The sequence below is a fragment of the Salvelinus fontinalis genome, chromosome 1 (genome assembly GCF_029448725.1).
Source record: "Salvelinus fontinalis isolate EN_2023a chromosome 1, ASM2944872v1, whole genome shotgun sequence".
NCBI classification, from domain to species: domain Eukaryota; kingdom Metazoa; phylum Chordata; class Actinopteri; order Salmoniformes; family Salmonidae; genus Salvelinus; species Salvelinus fontinalis.
This window is the reverse complement of record NC_074665.1, coordinates 74,345,056-74,364,525: the sequence shown is the minus strand read 5'-3', so window position 1 is coordinate 74,364,525 and position 19,470 is coordinate 74,345,056. Positions and strand designations below refer to the sequence as shown.

Below are 19,470 nucleotides of genomic sequence, written 5' to 3'. Positions count from 1 at the left end.
ATTTCTGTGTTTTATTATGTTATAATTAAGTCTATGATCTGATAGAGCAGTCTGACTGAGCAATGGTAGGCACCAGCAGGCTCGTAATCATTCATTCAAACAGCACTTTCCTGCGTTTTGCCAGCAGCTCTTCGCAATGCTTCAAGCATTGCGCTGTTTATGACATCAAGCCTATCAACTCCCGAGATTAGGCTGGTGTAACCGATGTGAAATGGCTAGCTAGTTAGCGGGGTGCGCACTAATAGCGTTTCAAACGTCACTCGCTCTGAGACTTGGAGTAGTTGTTCCCCTTGCTCTGCATGGGTAACGCTGCTTCGAGGGTGGCTGTTGTCTATGTGTTCCTGGTTCGAGCCCAGGTAGGAGCGAGGAGAGGGACGGAAGCTATACTGTTACACTGGCAATACTAAAGTGTCTATAAGAACATCCAATAGTCAAAGGTATATGAAATACAAATCGTATAGAGCGAAATAGTCCTATAATTACTACAACCTAAAACTTCTTACCTGGGAATATTGAAGACTCATGTTAAAAGGAACCACCAGCTTTCATATGTTCATAATTTTATTTTGGAGTAGAATGTCATTTAAAAAAGTCTCCACAGCTAAGCTTCTCAGTCCTTCTACATAAAATGTATTTGGGGAGGGACCCCAAAACAATCCCCCCACTGCTATTTCTCTCTCCAGAGGAAACATTGACAGTGGCTAGAGGAAGAAGGGGTCTGAACAGATGTAGATGTCTGATAGAGCTGTGACGTCTCTAATTTGTAAAACAAATTGGTACTTTTACTGACTTGTCATAGGCCTATATAGGTATATAAAAACATTGACGTGTCAGCTAACAACGCTTTAATTAGAACAAATCTATGGTTAGTTTTGGTGTTCCTCAAGGCTATGTTCTCTGGCCACTACGGTTTTCATTCTAGAGTTGTATAGGAGTACAGCTACTCACCAGCTGGAACTGAATATGGGGGGGGTAGATGCCACTCAGCATGGCGATGTGCTGGGGGGACAGCTGAGGGGGGAACACACCCCCTCCTACACCCGCCACCCCACCCACACCCCCGATTCCACCCACGCCGGCACTGGGAGGTGCCACCTGCTTCAGCATGGAACCTGGCACCTGGAACATTGGCATTACCATGGGAACGTGGAACATAAACACAAAGCACCTTCTGTCTAGCACATTCCCTCTAATAAACAGAAAATCAGTGGTGCACTACTCATCGATTTGGTGAGGTTTTCTTCCTCCACCGAGTGAGTTCACCTAATCACTCACATTAGTTAATGATCCAGAGCAAGCTGGCAAAATAAATCCCATCCCTGGAAACAACATGTTGCACATAAAGTTCTGACTAAGAAGCCAAAAGACCAAAAATCTATTGTTCCTGAGCAGATGTTGTGGCATATAGTAGACTGATTTGCACCAGGGATATTGATCAGCAAGTATTGTGAAAAAAGCTGTGAGAAAAGATTAACATTAAAACAGCTGATTACTTTTACAGTCTGATCAAATACAACAATGGTACCTGAGGCGACAGGTACTGATGAGGCACATGCGCTCGTATCCCAGCAGACGTGTTGATGGGTGGCACACCGGGCTGGTGTCTGGACTGGGTCATCCCACCACCGCTGCCACCAAACATGTTATGACCACCCTGACAGGGGAACAGAGAGGGAGAGGGTTACAAACATGGCTGACTCTTAGACATTAAGACGGGGGAGATAAGGTAGGAACTTACAGATGAAGAGAACGGTACAACAATAAACAGGTCTCCATCCAAACTTTTGTACATGTCGGATAAAAAAAAAGTTACGGCAGGCCTGATAAACAGAACATTTGCCGGTAAACATTCTAAATGACAACAAAACACACTAGACTAGCTGGGATCGTTTTGTGTAGGTAAAATACATTTTGCGAGAAATGGCGGTGAAAATACATTTTTATTATAATAACTATCATATCGAAGTAAACTTGGAGTCACCCCATGTTATGTTGTGTGGTCCTCCCACTACGACTCGGGAAAGCACGCAGTTTGTTAGGCTACAGAATAAATAAATGATGAACTTCACAGGATGGTGAAAGTGGAAGGCGATGAGCTTGATGCTACTTTCCAATAAATAGAGGGACTTATTCTGGTGACATGATGATCGATGCTTGGTTACTATTTGACAAACTCGCTCTTATCCATAATAATCTCATAGACAGTGCCTTTGAAAAGTATTCAGACCCCTTGACCCCACATAATGACATAGCAAAAACAGCTAAAAAAAAAATCTTTGCTAATATATTATAAGTAAAAAAACTTGAAATACTCAATTTACTTATGCATTCAGATCCTTTGCTATGAGACTCAAAATTGAACTCTGGTGCATCCTGTTTCCATTGATCATCCTTGAGATGTTTCAAAAACTTGACTGGAGTCCACCTGTTGTAAATTCAATTGATTGGACATGATTTGGAAAGGCACACACCTGTCTATATAAGGTCCCACAGTTGACAGTGCATGTCAGAGCAAAAACCAAGCCATGAGGTCGAAGGAATTGTTCGTAGAGCTCCAAGACAGGATTGCGTCGAGGCACAGATCTGGGGAAGGGTACCAAAAGATATCTGCAGCATTGAAGGTCCCCAGGAACACGGTTGCCTCCATCTTTCTTAAAATGGAAGAAGTTTGGAACCACCAAGACTCTTCCTAGAGCTGGCCGCCCAACCAAACTGAGCAATCGGGGGAGAAGGGCATTGGTCAGGGAGGTGACCGAGAACCCGATGATTACTGACGGAGCTCTAGAGTTCCTCTGCGGAGATGGGAGAACCTTCCTGACGGACAACCATCTCTGTAGCACTCCATCAATCAGGCCTTTATGGTAGAGTGGCCGGACGGAAGCCACTCCTAAGTAAAAAGGCACATGGCAGCCCGCCTGGAGTTTACCAAAAGGCACCTAAAGACTCAGACCATGAGAAACAAGATTCTCTCATCTGAGAAACCAAGATTGAACTCTTTGGCCTGAATGCCAAGATCACGTCTGGAGGAAACTTGGCACCATCCCGTCGGTGAAGCATGGTGGTGGCAGCATCATGCTGTGGGGATGTTTTTCAGCGGCAAGGACTGGGAGACTAGTCAAAATCGAGGGAAAGATGAACGGAGCAAAGTACAGAGAGATCCTTGATGAAAACCTGCTCCAGAGTGCTCAGGACCTCAGATTGGGGAGAAGGTTCACCTTCCAAACACAGCCAAGACAACGCAGGTGTGGCTTCAGGAAAAGTCTCTCAATGTCCTTGGGCCAGAGCCCGGACTTGAACCTGATCTAACATATCTGGAGAGACCTGAAAATAGTTGTGCAGCAACTAGATCTTGATAGGATCTGCAGAGAATAATGGGAGAAACTCCCACATTTGTTTATTTAAGTCAGTTAAGAACAAATTCTTATTTACAATGACGGCCTATTGTTCCCCTGCCTTGTTCAGGGGCAGAACGACAGATTTTTACCTCGTCAGCTTGGGGATTTGATCTTGCAACCTTTCGGTTACTGGCCCAACGCTCTAACCACTAGGCTACCTGCCGCCCCTAAATACAGGTGTGCCAAGCTGGTAGCGTCATACCCAAGAAGACCAGGCTGTAATCGCTGCAAAAGGTGCTTCAACAAAGTACTGAGTAAAGGGTCTGAATACTTTTCACAATTACATTGTTTAAAAAATATATAAATTAGCAAACTGATCGGGGACCAGGTTAGCAGAGAAGCAATGAGCTGATGGTCTGATGGAGACAGAGGGACACAGCCTTACTTGTCTAGGGGGGATAGTGTGGCTGTAGAGGGGGGAGGGCTTGTAGACAGTGGGTGGAGAGTACTCCTCCCCAAGGCACCCATCCTGATTGGTGAACGGCAAGGGCTGCTGATCGCAGTGACAGCCAATCGAAGTAGTTGCCCAATTTGGGGAAGTAGTAGGCAAGACAGGAAGAAGGATACCAAATGATGGGGCAGGAAGAAGGATACCAAAAGAAGACGGGAAAGGAAGAAATACAGAGAAGAAAATGTTAACGGGACAAGAGGGACTTGGAGAAGTCAGTCAGTCATACAGAGGTGTGCGCCTCAAATAGCACCCTATTCTCTTTATAGTGCACTACTTTTGGCCAAGGCTTACAGGGCTCGGATCAAAACTAATGTACTATACAGGGAATAGGGTGAAATTTGGGACGTATCCAGAGAGGTTTGTGATGTATCTGAGGTACAAACCTTGTCATAACAAGGCCCAGGGTCACCAGGCCCAATCTCTTTGGAACCAGGTGAACGGTAGACCATCCCTCCTCCTCCCACTCCTCTCTGCCCTCCTTTACGCATCTCTCCATTGTAGTCATTCAGGCCCATCCCTCGCTTCTCTCCCTCCATTTTCTTATCCTGAGGAGGACCAGGGGCCAGGTCCAGAGGCCGCATGCTAGGATCATCACCCTACAAACACAGCACATATCTTCACTACCACCATCAACCCCAACATAGCTATGACGTGGCATCAGGGCGTAAAATTAACACCCGCCAAATGAGGGTGAATTGAGGTATTGGAGAGTAAAAATGTATATTTCACAAGCCACGTAGGCGGGTGGTCGATTTGCAGGGCTCTACAGTGCGAGCATTACATTCACGAATAGAAATAGGAGTAAAAAGTAAAGGATGAGCACACGTGTACGATCTGGTGGCGAAGGTCGGGTCATGGGTCCTACGAAACATGACCCGCCAAACCGCACCTCTTAACACCCGCCCTCTTAACCTGAAAGCCAGCCTCACCAATGTGTCGGAAGAAACACTGTTCTAACTGACGAGTCGTCACTAGAGCACGATGAGCCAAGTAAAGCTCCCCCGGCCAAATCCTCCCCTAACCCGGAAAACGCTGGGCCAATTGTGCGCCGCCCTATGGCACTCCAAATCACGGCCAGTTGCAATACAGCCCGGAATCGAACCTGGGTCTGTAGTGACGCGTCTACTTAGACCGCTGCGCCACTCGGGAGGCCCTACTGTAGCTTGTGTGAGAGTATTTCTGCGGTTATGTTGCATAGCTGCTAATCGCACAAAGAAAAACGAAAATATAATCCACGTCGCGCAGCAACACTGCCTGGCTAGGGAGCTTTGTGCAGTGTGCTGATAGATTCATTTTTGGAGACTGCGCACAGGCATAAAAGCTGGTCTAATTTACTCCAAAGTCTACAAAGTGAGACTTTGTCCTCGTGTTTCTTGGCAATTTAGATTGTTTTGATCACAAGGTCAGTTGTTTTGATCACAAGGTCGGTTGTTTTTCAATGTTAGTTTGAGTCTGCTGCTTCAACTGATAGCATCTCTCCTCTGTCTACTAGTCAGATCCAAAATATCACAGACACACTTGAGACTTCAGTGACACCATTACCACGGTAACCTCTCGCCCTTTAACTCATCTGATATTTTGATTTAAAGACTCACGTCACAATACATTTTTTATAAATATTAGGCATAGTCAGTTTGTTTTCTCCATAATTTTCAAAAAAAAACTAAACTCAGCAAAAAAAAAACATCCTCTCACTGTCAACTGTGTAAATATTTGTATGAACATAAGATTCAACTGAGACAAACTGAACAAGCTCCACAGAAATGTGACTAGCAGAAATGGAAATGTGTCCCTGAACAAAGGGGGGGTTCAAAGTCAAAAGTAACAGTCAGTATCTGGTGTGGCCACCAGCTGCATAAAGTACTGCAGTGCATCTCCTCATGGACTGCACCAGATTTGCCAGTTCTTGCTGTGAGATGTTACCCCACTCTTTCACCAAGACACCTGCAAGTTCCCGGACATTTCTGGGGGGCTAGCCCTCCGATCCAACAGGTCCCAGACGTGAGATTGGGATCCAGGCTCTTCGCTGGCCATGGCAAAACACTGACATTCCTGTCTTGCAGGAAATCACACACAGAACAAGCAGTATGGCTGGTGGCATTGTCATGCTGGAGGGTCATGTCAGGATGAGCCTGCAGGAAGGGTACCACATGAGGGAGGAGGATGTCTTCCCTGTAACACACAGCGTTGAGATTGCCTGCAATGACAACAAGCTCAGTCCGATGATGCTGTGACACACCGTCCCAGACCATGACAGACCCTCCACATTGATCCCGCTTCAGAGTACAGGCCTCGGTGTAACGCTCACTCCTTCGACAATAAATGCGAATCCGACCATCACCCCTGGTGAAAAAAAAACGTGACTCGTCAGTGAAGAACACTTTTGCCAGTCCTGTCTGGTCCAACGACGGTGGGTTTGTGCCCATAGGCGATGTTGCTGGTGAGGACCTGCCTTACAACAGGTCTACAAGCCCACAGTCCAGCCACTCTCAGCCTATTGCGGACAGTCTGAGCACTGATGGAGAGATTGCCCGAGTTACACCAGGAACGCACAGTTGTTGCTGTCCTGTACCTGTCCCGCAGGTGTGATGTTCGGATGTACCGATCCTGTGCAGGTGTTAGACGTGGTCTGCCACTGCGAGGACGATTGTCGTGGCAGAATCAGATTTAGCTAAGTAACATAGATAGATAAGATGTTATTTTCATCATATGCTTGTGAGATACTTGTCATTAGAATGGTGCCCTTTGGACTATAGGATTGGCAGTGCATTTTCCCCTTCTGTGATAGGACTTAGTAACTTGGGGCCAGAGAATGGAGATGTCAGGCATGTCTTCATAAGTCAATGTATCTGTTAAACCATGTGGTGCTATGTAGAATATCAGAAGGGGAGGAGGACAGAGTGGAACGTTGGTTTCTTATGGGAATGTGTCTAACTATTCCTAAACCATGTGAAGGGATGGAGTTATAAATTGGGGAACCAGTTAGTTATCTCATACAATGTCTGTACGCCAGTCACTCCTACTTTTCCCATAGGGGGAAGGAGTTTGGCCGTGTTTGGAACCATTGTATGTCCCCTCTGAGGTTGCCCTTATCTTGATCTAGTATATGACCTAAGAGGCTCACTGTCTTTTCTGAGCTTATCCAGGAGGGGGTGTATTTGAGATGGGAGTATCTCAAATGACAATTGATATATGCCATTGGATGAGGTAATGTTTTGGTAGACAGTGAAGTATCAAGCATGAGATTGAAACCTTGTCTTGGGAGATCAAACTGAACGATGATTTATAGCTGATGCTGTCTAGCGATAGGATACTCCTCTTTCGGGTAAAGGATTCTTTGTAAGTTGAGAGGGGTGTATCTTGGCTATAAATGAAACTAAGAATTGTTTTGTAAGCACTCAGAGAATTCATTTATAGACACTGAATTGATCTGAGTCAAAAAAGGGCTTTGGTGAAGCTTATATATATATTAAAGATGTACTTTATAAAATAACTGACTTGTGTGTGGTTGGCTATCTCTTTATTGAGTAATACAGGAAATTACCACGACACGCTCAACTGTCCGTTCTGTCTCCCTGTAGCGCTGTCTTAGGCATCTCACAGTACGGCAATTTATTGCCCTGGCCACACCTGCAGTCCCCATGCCTCCTTGCAGCATGCCTAAGGCATGTTCACGCAGATGAGCAGGGGCATCTTTCTTTTGGTGTTTTCAGAGTCAGTAGAAATGCCCCTTTAGTGTCCTAAGTTTTCATAACTGTGACCTTAAATTGCCTAACGGCTATAAGCTGTAGGTGCATGTTCATGCACCTGTTCCACAGGTGCATGTTCATTAATTGTTCATGGTTCATTGAACAAGCATGGGAAACAGTGTTAAAACCCTTTATAATGAAGAGCTGTGAAGTTATTTGGATTTTTACGAACTATCTTTGAAAGACAGGGTCCTGAAAAGAGGACGTCCTTTTTTGCTGAGTATATCTCGCCATCAACCTGCCAGGTTTATGGACCAAAAAGTAAATTTTAGGCCCTGCTTGGCACGACATCCTCATTGTAATAACTACAACAAAACATCTCACTATGTCCAGTATCTGAAAAAAACAACCTATGCCTGCCCATGGACCCTAAACCTTGTATTTGCTCTGAAACTTACCAGGAGCCCCATGTTGGAGAACTGTTTGTTCATGGGGTTCATCCAGGAGTCTCCTACTCCACTCTTCAATGGAGCCTGAGACAAAAACATACAGATATAACATTTCTGGCAGTAGTTTTTTGTTCTGGCACAATGTTTCTGGCACAAACATTGTCAAACAAAGTCATCTTCAAACCAAAAGACCTCATAAAAAATCCAACGCCTATCAAGTATTTGAATGAGGCAACAACCAAACAAACCACCCCCATTGTGAATGCTTTTCTACCTTGTTGGGCTTCTTGCCCCCGTGACCTTGGCCCCAGCCCCCACTGTTGTAGGAAGAGTTGCTACCCTGGGAACCAGCGCTGCTCCACACCCCTCCACCTCCCTCCTCCTCTTCCTCCCAGCTGGAGTGACGAGAGGCCGCCACAGAGCCCTGGTCACCCTCACCCCAGCTTCCTTCTTGCATAGACTTTGAACCTGCTAGGGATATAACAATGAGCAGCATTATTACACCACAAGAACATAATACCATATTAACAAAATTCTGTGTTATGACGACAATGCAAATCTGTGACTGTCTGGATATTTTGGGAGACAAAACCATGTCACTCTGCAAGGGTGACTCGTCACACAGCTACGCTTATGACATACAGAGCACTTGGAAAGTATTCAGACCTTCCCTTTTTCTACATTTTGTTACAGCCTTATTCAAATCAAACTTTGCCACATGAGCTGAATACAATAAGTGTAGGCCTTAGTGAAATGCTTACTTACAAGCCCTTAACTCTTCTTGAACTGCACTGCTGGTTAAGAACATTTACCAAATAAACAACAGTAAATAAAATAATAAAAAGTAAACAAAAAAAACATACAGGTGATACAGTCAGTGTGCGGGGGTACAGGTTAGGTCATTTGTAAATGTATGTAGGGAAGAAGTGGCTACGCATATATAATAACAGTGAGTAGCAGCAGTATACAAAACAAATGGAGGGGGGGGGGTCAATGTAATAGTCCAGTGGCCATTTGATTAATTGTTCAGCAGTCTTATGGCTTGGGGGTAGAAGCTGTTAAGGAGCCTTTTGGTCCTAGACTTGGCCTTCCGGTACCGCTTGTCGTGCGGTCGCAGAGAAAAGTCTATGACTTGGGTGATTGTAGTCTAACAATTTTATGGGCTTTCCTCTGACACGCCTATTATTTAGGTCCTGGATGGCAGGAAGCTTGGCCCCAGTGATGTACTGGCCCATACGCACTACCCTCTGTGGCGCCTCGCGGTCATATGCCGAGCAGTTGCTATACCAGGCAGTGATGCAAGCGGTCAGGATGCTTTCGATGGTGAATCTTTTGAGGATTTGAGACCCATGCCAAATCTTTTCATTCTCCTGAAGGGGAAAAGGTGTTGTCGTGCCCTCTTCACGACTGTCTTGGTGTGTTTGGACTAGAGGTCGATTATTTATGGCAGATTTTAAGTTCTCATAACCGGTAACGATTATGGCTGATTACATCGCAATCCACGAGGAGACAGCATGGCAGGCTGACCACCTGTTACGCGAGTGCAGCGTTAAAAGGACCTTGTGGCTGCAAGGAGCCAAGTTAAGTTGCTAACTAGCATTAAACTCATCTATTACAACAAAAAAATCTTCACATAATCACTAGTTAACTACACATGGTTGATGATATTACTGGGTTAACTAATTAACTAATAATTGCTAGGTTGCATATAATCAATGCGGTGCCTGTTAAATTGATCATCAAATCACAGCCTACTTCAACTTCGCCAAACGGGTTATTTAACAAAACCACATTTGCAAAAAAAAGCACAATCTACAAACTTCTTAACTGGGAATATTGAAAACATGTTAAAAAGGAACCACCAGCTTTCATATGTTCTCATGTTCTGAGCAAGGAACTTAAACGTTAGCTTTTTTACATGGCACATCTTGCACTTCTACTTTCTTCTCCAACACTGTTTTTGCATTATTTCACCCAAATTGAACATGTTTCATTATTTATTTTAGACTAAATTGATTTTATGTATTATATTAAGTTAAAATAAAAAGTGTTGATTGTTCATTCAGTATTGTTGTAATTGTCATTTATTACAAAAAAATATATATACACATATGCAAATTATTTACTTAAAAATCATACAATGTGATTTTCTGGATTTTTGTTTTAGATTCCATCTCTCACAGTTGAAGTGTACCTATGATAAAAATTACAGACCTCTACATGCTTTGTAAGTAGGAAAACCTGCAAAATCAGCAGTGTGTCAAGTACTTTTTCTCCCCACTATATATATATATAGTGCTCAAAAAAATAAAGGGAACACGTAAACACAATGTAACTCCAAGTCAATCACACTTCTGTGAAATCAAACTGTCCACTTAGGGAGCAACACTGATTGACAATTTCACATGCTGTTGTGCAAATGGAATAGACAACAGGTGGAAATTATAGGCAATTAGCAAGACACCCCCAATAAAGGAATGGTTCTGCAGGTGGTGACCACAGACCACTTCTCAGTTCCTATGCTTCCTGGCTGATGTTTTGGTCACTTGAATGCTGGCGGTTCTTTCACTCTAGTGGTAGCATGAGACGGAGTCTACAACCCACACAAGTGGCTCAGGTAGTGCAGCTCATCCAGGATGGCACATCAATGCGAGCTGTGGCAAGAAGGTTTGCTGTGTCTGTCAGCGTAGTGTCCAGAGCATGGAGGCGCTACCAGGAGACAGGCCAGTACATCAGGAGACGTGGAGGAGGCCGTAGGAGGGCAACAACCCAGCAGCAGGACCGCTACCTCCGCCTTTGTGCAAGGAGGATCACTGCCGGAGCCCTGCAAAATGACCTCCAGCAGGCCACAAATGTGCATATACATATATACATTTATACATATACATATATATATATATTTATACATACATACATACACACCTATACACACACATTAGATAAAATAATAATAATAAAATTGGCCGATTAAATCGGTATCGGCTTTTTTTGGTCCTCCAATAAAACAGTATCGGCGTTGAAAAATCATAATCGGTCGACCTCTAGTTTGGACCATGATAGAGCGTTGGTGACGCGGACACCAAGGAACTTGAAACACTAAACCCGCTCCACTACAGCCCCGTTGATGTTAACTTCTTTGGGACAGGGGGGCATTAGATTTGGATAGAAAACACTCTGAAGTTTCTAAAGCTGTTTGAATGATGTCTGTGAGTATAACAGAACTCATACTGCAGGCAAAAACCAGAGAAAATCCAACCAGGAAGTGGGAAATCTGAGGTTTGTAATGTTTCAACTCTTTGCCTATCCAAGATAGTGGAAATGGGATCATATTGCACTTCCTAAGGCTTCCACTAGATGTCAACAGTCTTTAGAACCAGTCTTTAAAGGAGGGGGGATCAAGAGGGGATTGAGTCAGAGGTCTGGCAGAGTGCCACGAGCTGGTCACACGCATTCACATTAGGTAGCTTGCGTTCCATTGCATTTCTGAAGACAAAGGAATTCTCCGGTTGGAACATTATTGAAGACTTATGATAAAAACATCCTAAAGATTGATTCTATACTTAGTTTGACATGTTTCTACGAACTGTAATATGACTTTTCGTCTGAACTTTCGCCTGGACCTGCCAGCGCGTCGTCAGTTTGGATTGTGACTAAACGCGCAAACTAAAGGAGGTGTTTGGACATAAATGGACTTTATCGAACAAATCAAACATTTATTGTGGAACTGGGATTCCTGGGAGTGTCATCTGATGAAGATCAAAGGTTAGTGATTCATTTTATCTCTATTTCTGCTTTTTGTGACTCCTCTCTTTGGCTGGAAAAATGGCCCTGTTTTTCTGTGGCTATGTACTGACCTAACATAATTGTTGTGTGCTTTCGTCGTAAAGCCTTATTGAAATCTGACACGTTGGCTGGATTCACAACAAGTGGAACTTTAAATTTGGTGTATTGCATGTGTGATTTCATTAAAGTAAAATTTTTATAGTATTCAATTTATTTTGAATTTAACGCTCTGCATTGTCACTGGATGTTGGCCATGCGGGACGCTAGCGTCCCACATATCCCAGAGAGGTTAATGAGGCCTGTTCAGCCCGCCTTTGCCTGTAGTCCACGATCAGCTCCTTTGTCTTGCTCACACAGAGAGATGTTATTGTCCTGGCACCACACCACCAGTTCTCGGACCTCCTCCCTATAGGCTGTCTCCTCGTTGTCGGTGATCAGGCCTACCACTGTTGTCATCAGCAAACTTGGTGTTGGAGTCGTGTTTGGCTATGCAGTTGTGGGTTAACAGGGAGTACAGGAGGGGACTAAGTACACACCCCTGAGGGGCCCCAGTGTTTTTTTTATTGCACCTTTATATAACCAGGTAGGCTAGTTGGGAACAAGTTCTCATTTGCAACTGCGACCTGGCCAAGATAAAGCATAGCAATTCGACACATACAACACAGAGTTACACATGTTATAAACAAAACATAGTCAATAATACTTTAGAAAAATAAGTCTATATACAATGTGAGCAAATGAGGTGAGATAAGGGAGGTAAAGGCAGAAAAAGGCCATGCTGGCGAGGTAAGTACAATATAGCAAGTAAAACACTGGAATGGTAGATTTGCAGTGGAAGAATGCAAAGTAGAAATATAAATAATGGGGTGCAAAGGAGCATAAATAAATAAATAAATAGAGTAAGGGAAGGGGTAGTTGTTTGGGCTAAATTATAGATGGGCTATGTACAGGTGCAGTAATCTGATCAGAGTGGCTGACGTGTGGTTGCCTACCCTTACCACCTGGGGGAGGCCCATCAGGAAGTCAAGGATCCAGTTGCAGAGGGAGGTATTTAGTCCCAGGGTCCTTAGCTAAGTGATGAGCTTTGTGGGCACTATGGTGTTGAACGCTGAGCTGTCGTCAATAAACAGCATTCTCATAGGTGTTCCTTTTGTCCAGGTGGGAAAGGGCCGTATAGAGTACGATTGAGATTGCATCATCTGTGGATCTGTTGGGGCGGTATGCGAATTGGAGTGGGTCTAGGGTACCGGGAGGATGCTGTTGATGTGAGCCATGATCAGCCTTTCCTGACTTCCTACGTGAGTACTACGGGGCGGTATTCATTTAGGCAGGTTAACTTTGCTTCCTTGGGCACAAGGACTATGATGGTCTGCTTGAAACATGTAGTTATTACAGACTCAGTCAGGGAGAGGTTGAAAATGTCAGTGAAGACACTTGCCAGTTGATCCACACATGCTTTGAGTACACGTCCTGGTAATCCACCTGGCCCCGTGGCTTTGTGAATATCTTGCTCACATCGGCTACCGAGAGCGTTATCACAGTCTTCCGGAACAGCGGGTGCTCTCATGCATGCTTCAGTGTTGCTTAACTCAAAGCGAGCATTAAAGGCATAGCGGGTGCGTTATCACAGTCATCTGGTAGGCTCGTGTCACTGGGCAGCTCGCGTCCGGGTTTCCTTTTGTAGTCTGTAATCGTTTTCAAGCCCTGCCACATCCGATGAGCGTCAGAGCCGGTGTAGTAGGATTCAATTTGAATCCTGTACAGCATTGAAGGTCCTCAAGAACAAAGTGGCTTCCATCATTCTTAAATGGAAGAAGTTTGGAACCACCAAGACTCTTAATAAAGCTGGCCACCCGGCCAAACTGAGCAATTGGGGGAGAAGGGCCTTGGTCAGGGAGGTGACCCAGAGCGCGATGGTCACTGACAGAGTTAAAGAATTCCTCTGTGGAGATGGAAGAACATACCAGAAGGACAACGATCTCTTCAACACTCCACCAATCAAGCCGTTATGGTAGAGTGGCCAAACCACACCTCAGTAAAAGGCACACGACAGCCCACCTGGAGTTCGCCAAAAGGCACCTAATGGTCTCAGACCATGGGAATCAAGATTCTCTGGTCTGATAAAACCAAGAATGAGCTGTTTGGCCTGAATGCCAAGATCACGTCAGGAGGAAACCTGGCACCATCACTACGGAGAAGCATGGTGGTGGCAGCATGCTGTGGGGATGTTTTTCAGTGGCAAGAACTGGGAGATTAGTCAGTATTGAGTGAAAGAAGAACGAAGCAAAGTACAGAGAGATCCTTGACGAAAACCTGCTCCAGAGTGCTCAGGATCTCAGACTGGGGCGAAGGTTCACCTTCCAACAGGACAACGACCCTAAGCACACAGCCAAGACAACGCAGGCGTGGCTTCCGGACAAGTCTCTGAATGTCCTTGAGTGACCCAGCCAGAGCCCAGACTTGAACCTGATCGAACATCTCTAGGGAGACCTGAAAATAGCTGTGCAGCGACACTTCCCATCCAACCTGACAGAGAAAGAGAGGATCTGCAGAGAAGAATGGGAGAAACTCCCCAAATACAGGTACACACACACACACACAAACATTTCTAAAAACCTGTTTTTGCTTCGTCATTATGGGGTATTGTGTGTAGATTGATGTGGGAAAAAACAAATGTGTACATTTTAGAGTAAGGCTGCAACGTAACAAAATGTGGAAAAGTTATAAAGGGTCTGAATACTTTCCGAATGCACTGCACCTATAGTTAGACAATCAGCCATCATATCTTTGAGGATTTACAGTAGTCAGTTCCCTTACCAGATTTGATGGGGTTGGGTGAGGGGTTTCCCCAGCCAGAGGTGGTCTTCCCAGGGTCTTCCCAGCCGGTGGGGGTCTCAATAGGTTTCCCCCAGGCTGCAGTGCCGTTGTCCACCGGGGGGTCCGAGGGAGAGCCACCGTCCCAGCCGGACGATGGACCTACACAGGAAAACAATGGGATCAATCCATCAGTGAGTGGTTTGTTTGATTTATGTACTCTATAGGTTTATGAAAAAGTGTAACGTTCCATTTGTAAAGGGTTTATATTTACGTTAATGGTTAGTCATTTGTAAATGCATTATAAAACATTAATAAATGGGTTATAGTAGTGCTATAGTCAGTGCTTGCCAAATAGTGAGCCACTATTTACCTCCAGCTATTAAATGCATATAATATTGAACCCTTATGTATCACAATGGAACATTATTATTATGTTCTTTTTTTGTATTTTACCCCCCTTTTCATGATATCCAATTGCGATCCAATTACGATCTTGTCTCGTCGCTGCAACTCCCCAACATGAACCGCCAAACCGCGTTTCTTAACACCTGCCCGCTTAACCCGGAAGCCAGCTGCACCAATGTGTCGGAGAAAACACAGTTCAACTGACGACCGAAGTCAACCTGCACAAGGAGTCGCTAGAGCGCAATGAGCTGAGTAAAGCCCCCCGAACCAAACCCCCCCCTAACCCGGACAATGCTGGGCCAATTGTGCACCGCCCTACGGGACTGCCGGTCACAGCCTGGGATCGAACCCGGGTCTGTAGTGATGCCTCAAGCACTGCGATGCTCTGCCACGCAGGAGGCACTATGCAACCTTATTTTCAATGGTTGCAGTTACACAATTTATATTTTCTCACTTCGGTGTGATGCATCGTTTCTCTTTCCCAGGAACAGAAATGGTTGGTTTTCAGATCAATGGTCAACTCCCATGATGTGTCTTGCTCCACGTTTAAAACCCTGATGATTTTTGGTCAATTTAGCCATTTATTCCATCTGAAGATCTCAAGCCATATTATTGGCGTGTTTCACTGGTTTCTGAGGAATTACCTACTTTGTGATACAGCATCTGCACATGTTCGAATCTGCACTTGAAATAAATACCTGGGACGTGCTCAGAATTTTGTGTTGATACTGACAATGTGACAGGGATTTGTGAAGAATCAGGATGGACGTGGCTATGAGAAGTGTGCAAAGGCCAGACAGAAGAGATTACGCAAAATAAACATTAACAAGATAAATGTAATTTTTCCCTTTTGGATACATAATTTCTGATGGATGATTTAACTTGCTGCCCAGCTAGCTAAGTAGCATCTCTGTCCTACCTTGCTAGGAAACATTAGCTAGCTAGCATTAGGTCAAACCTAAAATGGCTTTATAAAATATAAGAATTCAGCTAGATGATTTAGCATGAGATAATATCATGCCCAAGATTGTTAACTAGCTAAGTTGTTCACCTTTGCTGGCTAGTTAGCTTCACAAGTTAGCAAACGTTACCAGCCAGCTAGCGAACATCGACATATAAATTCCATGCAATTTGTTTTGCTAGCTTTTTTAGATTAGCATGCTCATTATCTAACATCAGAACTCAGGTCTGTCTAGCTAGGTACCTGGTAAGTGAACTAACTAGCATCCTATCAGCACACTAGTGGTTCCAATTGTTAGAATCTAGTTAGCAAAAACTGTGATAACTAGCTAACCCCTTTAATTGGTGATCGCTAACTCCCCAAATACAGGTACACACACACATTCAAACATTTCTAAAAACCTGTTTTACATACACTAAGTTGACTGTGCCTTTAACTTCTCTAGGATAGGGGGCAGCATTTTCACGTTTGGATGAAAAGCATACCCAAATTCAACTGCCAGCTACTCATCCCCAGAAGATGAGATATGCATATTATTAGTAGATTTGGATAGAAAACACTGAAGTTTCTAAAACTGTTTGAATCATATCTGAGTATAACAGAACTTATTTAGCAGGCGAAACCCTGAGGACAAACCATTCAGATTTTTTTTGTTTTTTTGAGGTCACTCTTATCAATGAGTTCTCATTGGGAATACAGATTTCTAATTGACCTTCTTGCAGTTCCTACCACTTCCACTGGATGTCAACAGTCTTTAGAAATTGGTTGAGGGTTTTTCCTTTGTGTAATGAAAAAGTCAACCATCTTGAACGAGGGTCACTTGTTGTGTACTGCTTGTTAGAGGCGCATGACCAGAAAGCTAGCTACAGTTTATTTTAATCCTGTATTGAACACAGATCATCCCGTTTTCAATTTTATCGATTATTTACGTAAAAAAATTCCTAAAGTTGTATTACAAAAGTAGTTTGAAATGTTTTGGCAAACTTTACAGGTAACCTTTGAGATTTTGTAGTCACGTTGCTCAAGTTGGAACCGGTGTTTTTCTGGATAAACGCGCCAAATAAATGACATTTTGGATATATATCGACGGAATTAATCGAACAAAAAGGACCATTTGTGATGTTTTTTTGGACATATTGGAGTGTCGACAACAGAAGCTCGTCAAAGGCATGAATTATATTTTTATTTCTGCGTTTTGTGTCGCGTCTGCAGGATTGAAATAAGCTTATCTCTTTGTTTACTATGGTGCTATCCTCTGATAATAGCATCGTTTGCTTTCGCCGAAAAGTCTATTTGAATTCTGACATGTTGGCTGGATTCACAACAAGTGTAGCTTTAATTTGGTATCTTTCATGTGTGATTTCATGAAAGTTTGATTTTTAATAGTAATTTATTTGAATTTGGCGCTCTGCATTTTTACTGGCTTTTCAACGAAAGAAAATAAAATCTGAATGTGCACTTTTGGAATTACAGTAACACTGCAATGCTCTCACATATCCCAGAGAAGTTAAACAGCTTTGAAAATTCCATAAAATTATGTCATGGTTTTAGAAGCTTCCGATAGGCTAATTGACATCATTTGAGTCAATTGGAGGTGTACCTTCAGATGTATTTCAAGGACTACCTTCAAACTCGTGCCTGTTTGCTTGACATCATGGGAATGTCAAAAGAAATCAGCCAAGACCCCAGAAAGAAAATTGTAGACCTCCACAAGTCTGGTTCATCCTTGGGAGCAATTTCCAAACACCTGAAGGTACCACGTTCATCTGTACAAACAATAGTACGTAAGTATAAACACCATGGGACCACGCAGCTGTCATACCGCTCAGGAAGGAGACGCGTTCTGTCTCCTAGAGATGAACATACTTGGGTGCGAAAAGTGCAAATCAATCCCAGAACAACAGCAAAGGACCTTGTGAAGATGCTGGAGGAAACAGGTACAAAAGTATCAATATCCACAGTAAAACGAGTCCTATATCGACATAACCTGAAAGGCCGCTCAGCAAGGAAGAAGCCACTGCTCCAAAACCGCCATAAAAAAGCCAGACTGCGGTTTGCAACTGCACATGGGGACAAAGATCGTACTTTTTTGAGAAATGTCCTCTGGTCTGATGAAACAAAAATAGAAATGTTTGGCCATAATGAGCATCGTTATGTTTGTAGGAAAAAGAAGGATGCTTGCAAGCCAAAGAACATCATCCCAAAAGTGAAGCACGGGGGTGGCAGAATCATGTTGTGGGGGTGCTTTGCTGCAGAAAGGGCTGGTGCACTACACAAAATAGATGGCATCATGAGGCAGGAAAATTATGTGGATATAATGAAGCAACATCCCAAGACAGGAAGTTCAAGCTTGGTGACAAATGGGTCTTCCAAAAGGATAATGATCCCAAGCATACTTCCAAAGTTGTGGCAAAATGGCTTAAGAACTAAAGTCAAGGTATTGGAGAGGCCATCACAAAGCCATGACCTCAATCCTATAGAAAATGTGTGGGCAGAACTGAAAAAGCATGTGCGAGCAAGGAGGCCTACAAACCCAACTTATTGTGGGAATCTTGTGGAACGTTACCCAAAACGTTTGACCCAAGATAAACAATTTAAAGGCAATGCTACAAATACTAAATCGAGTGTACGTAAACTTCTGACCCACTGGGAATGTGATGAAAGAAATAAAAGCTGAAATAAATCACTCTACTATTATTCTGACATTTCACATTCTTAAAATAAAGTGGTGATCCCAACTGACCGAAGACAGGGCATATTTACTAGGATTAAATGTCAGGAATTATGAAAAAATGAGTTTAAATTTATTTGGCTAAGGTGTGTGTAAACTTCTGACTTCAACTGTAGAAGGGGACCATGAGACCCAATGTTGTATTTTAAATAGTTAATATCTTGTCAATTTCTAAGCTGACTTGTAAAGTGGAGAAAGACACCACCTGTTTATCTGTATTAGTTAGGCTACGCACTGTATCAATGATAGGCTACATGAGTCACTGCCATTATCTCCCACCCCAATGTATCATATTAAATTACATTTTTGTTCTTACTATGTATTGCATGTTTGAGATTATATGCCGTTATGTTTCCAACTCACGAAATGGCCACAAGGTTTCCAAATTTTTTAAGCTATATTTTTAGAAGTTAAATATTGGTAGGCCAAACACATTAATAAATGTGACTCATTTCAGAAAACTAAGCGCATGTCACTATTTCACAGGAGCGCCATTTGAATGTAAACAGCATTTTTTGGCAAAAATTCCTTCCTGAACATGTGAACTTTCATGTGCCTTAAAACTTCTTATGGCTGCATCCCGCTAACGGGATCGATATGACAACGGCCAGTGAAAGTGCAGGGTGGCAAATTCAAACAGAAATCTCATAATTAAAATTCCTCAAACATACGTGTCTTATATCATTTTAAAAGGTAATCTTGTTGTTAATCCCACCAAAGTGTCCGACTTCAAATATGCTTTTCAGCAAAAGCACTACAAACGATTATGTTAGGTCACCACCAAACCAC

The 19,470-nt window shown here is 43.4% G+C and overlaps 1 protein-coding gene across 7 annotated transcripts in view; it reads right to left on the bottom strand.

Moving 5' to 3' along the window:
- Positions 1-19,470, bottom strand: part of LOC129861788 (trinucleotide repeat-containing gene 6B protein-like) — a 60,390-nt gene that overhangs the window by 13,408 nt on the left and 27,512 nt on the right. For 2 of the 7 annotated variants that reach the window (XR_008760675.1, XM_055932941.1), the window contains exons 6-12: positions 14,585-14,743; positions 8,259-8,455; positions 7,994-8,068; positions 4,230-4,442; positions 3,781-3,888; positions 1,526-1,654; positions 949-1,119 (exon numbers count right to left, since the gene is read on the bottom strand). Coding sequence is in view for 6 of the 7 variants with exons in the window: in XM_055932941.1 (XP_055788916.1) it covers positions 949-1,119; positions 1,526-1,654; positions 3,781-3,888; positions 4,230-4,442; positions 7,994-8,068; positions 8,259-8,455; positions 14,585-14,743 (1,052 nt within the window). In the remaining variant the exon portion in view is untranslated. The remainder of the gene's footprint in view (positions 1-948; positions 1,120-1,525; positions 1,655-3,780; positions 3,889-4,229; positions 4,443-7,993; positions 8,069-8,258; positions 8,456-14,584; positions 14,744-19,470) is intronic. The other 5 variants (XM_055932953.1, XM_055932947.1, XM_055932958.1 and 2 more) reach the window with 5 other exon arrangements.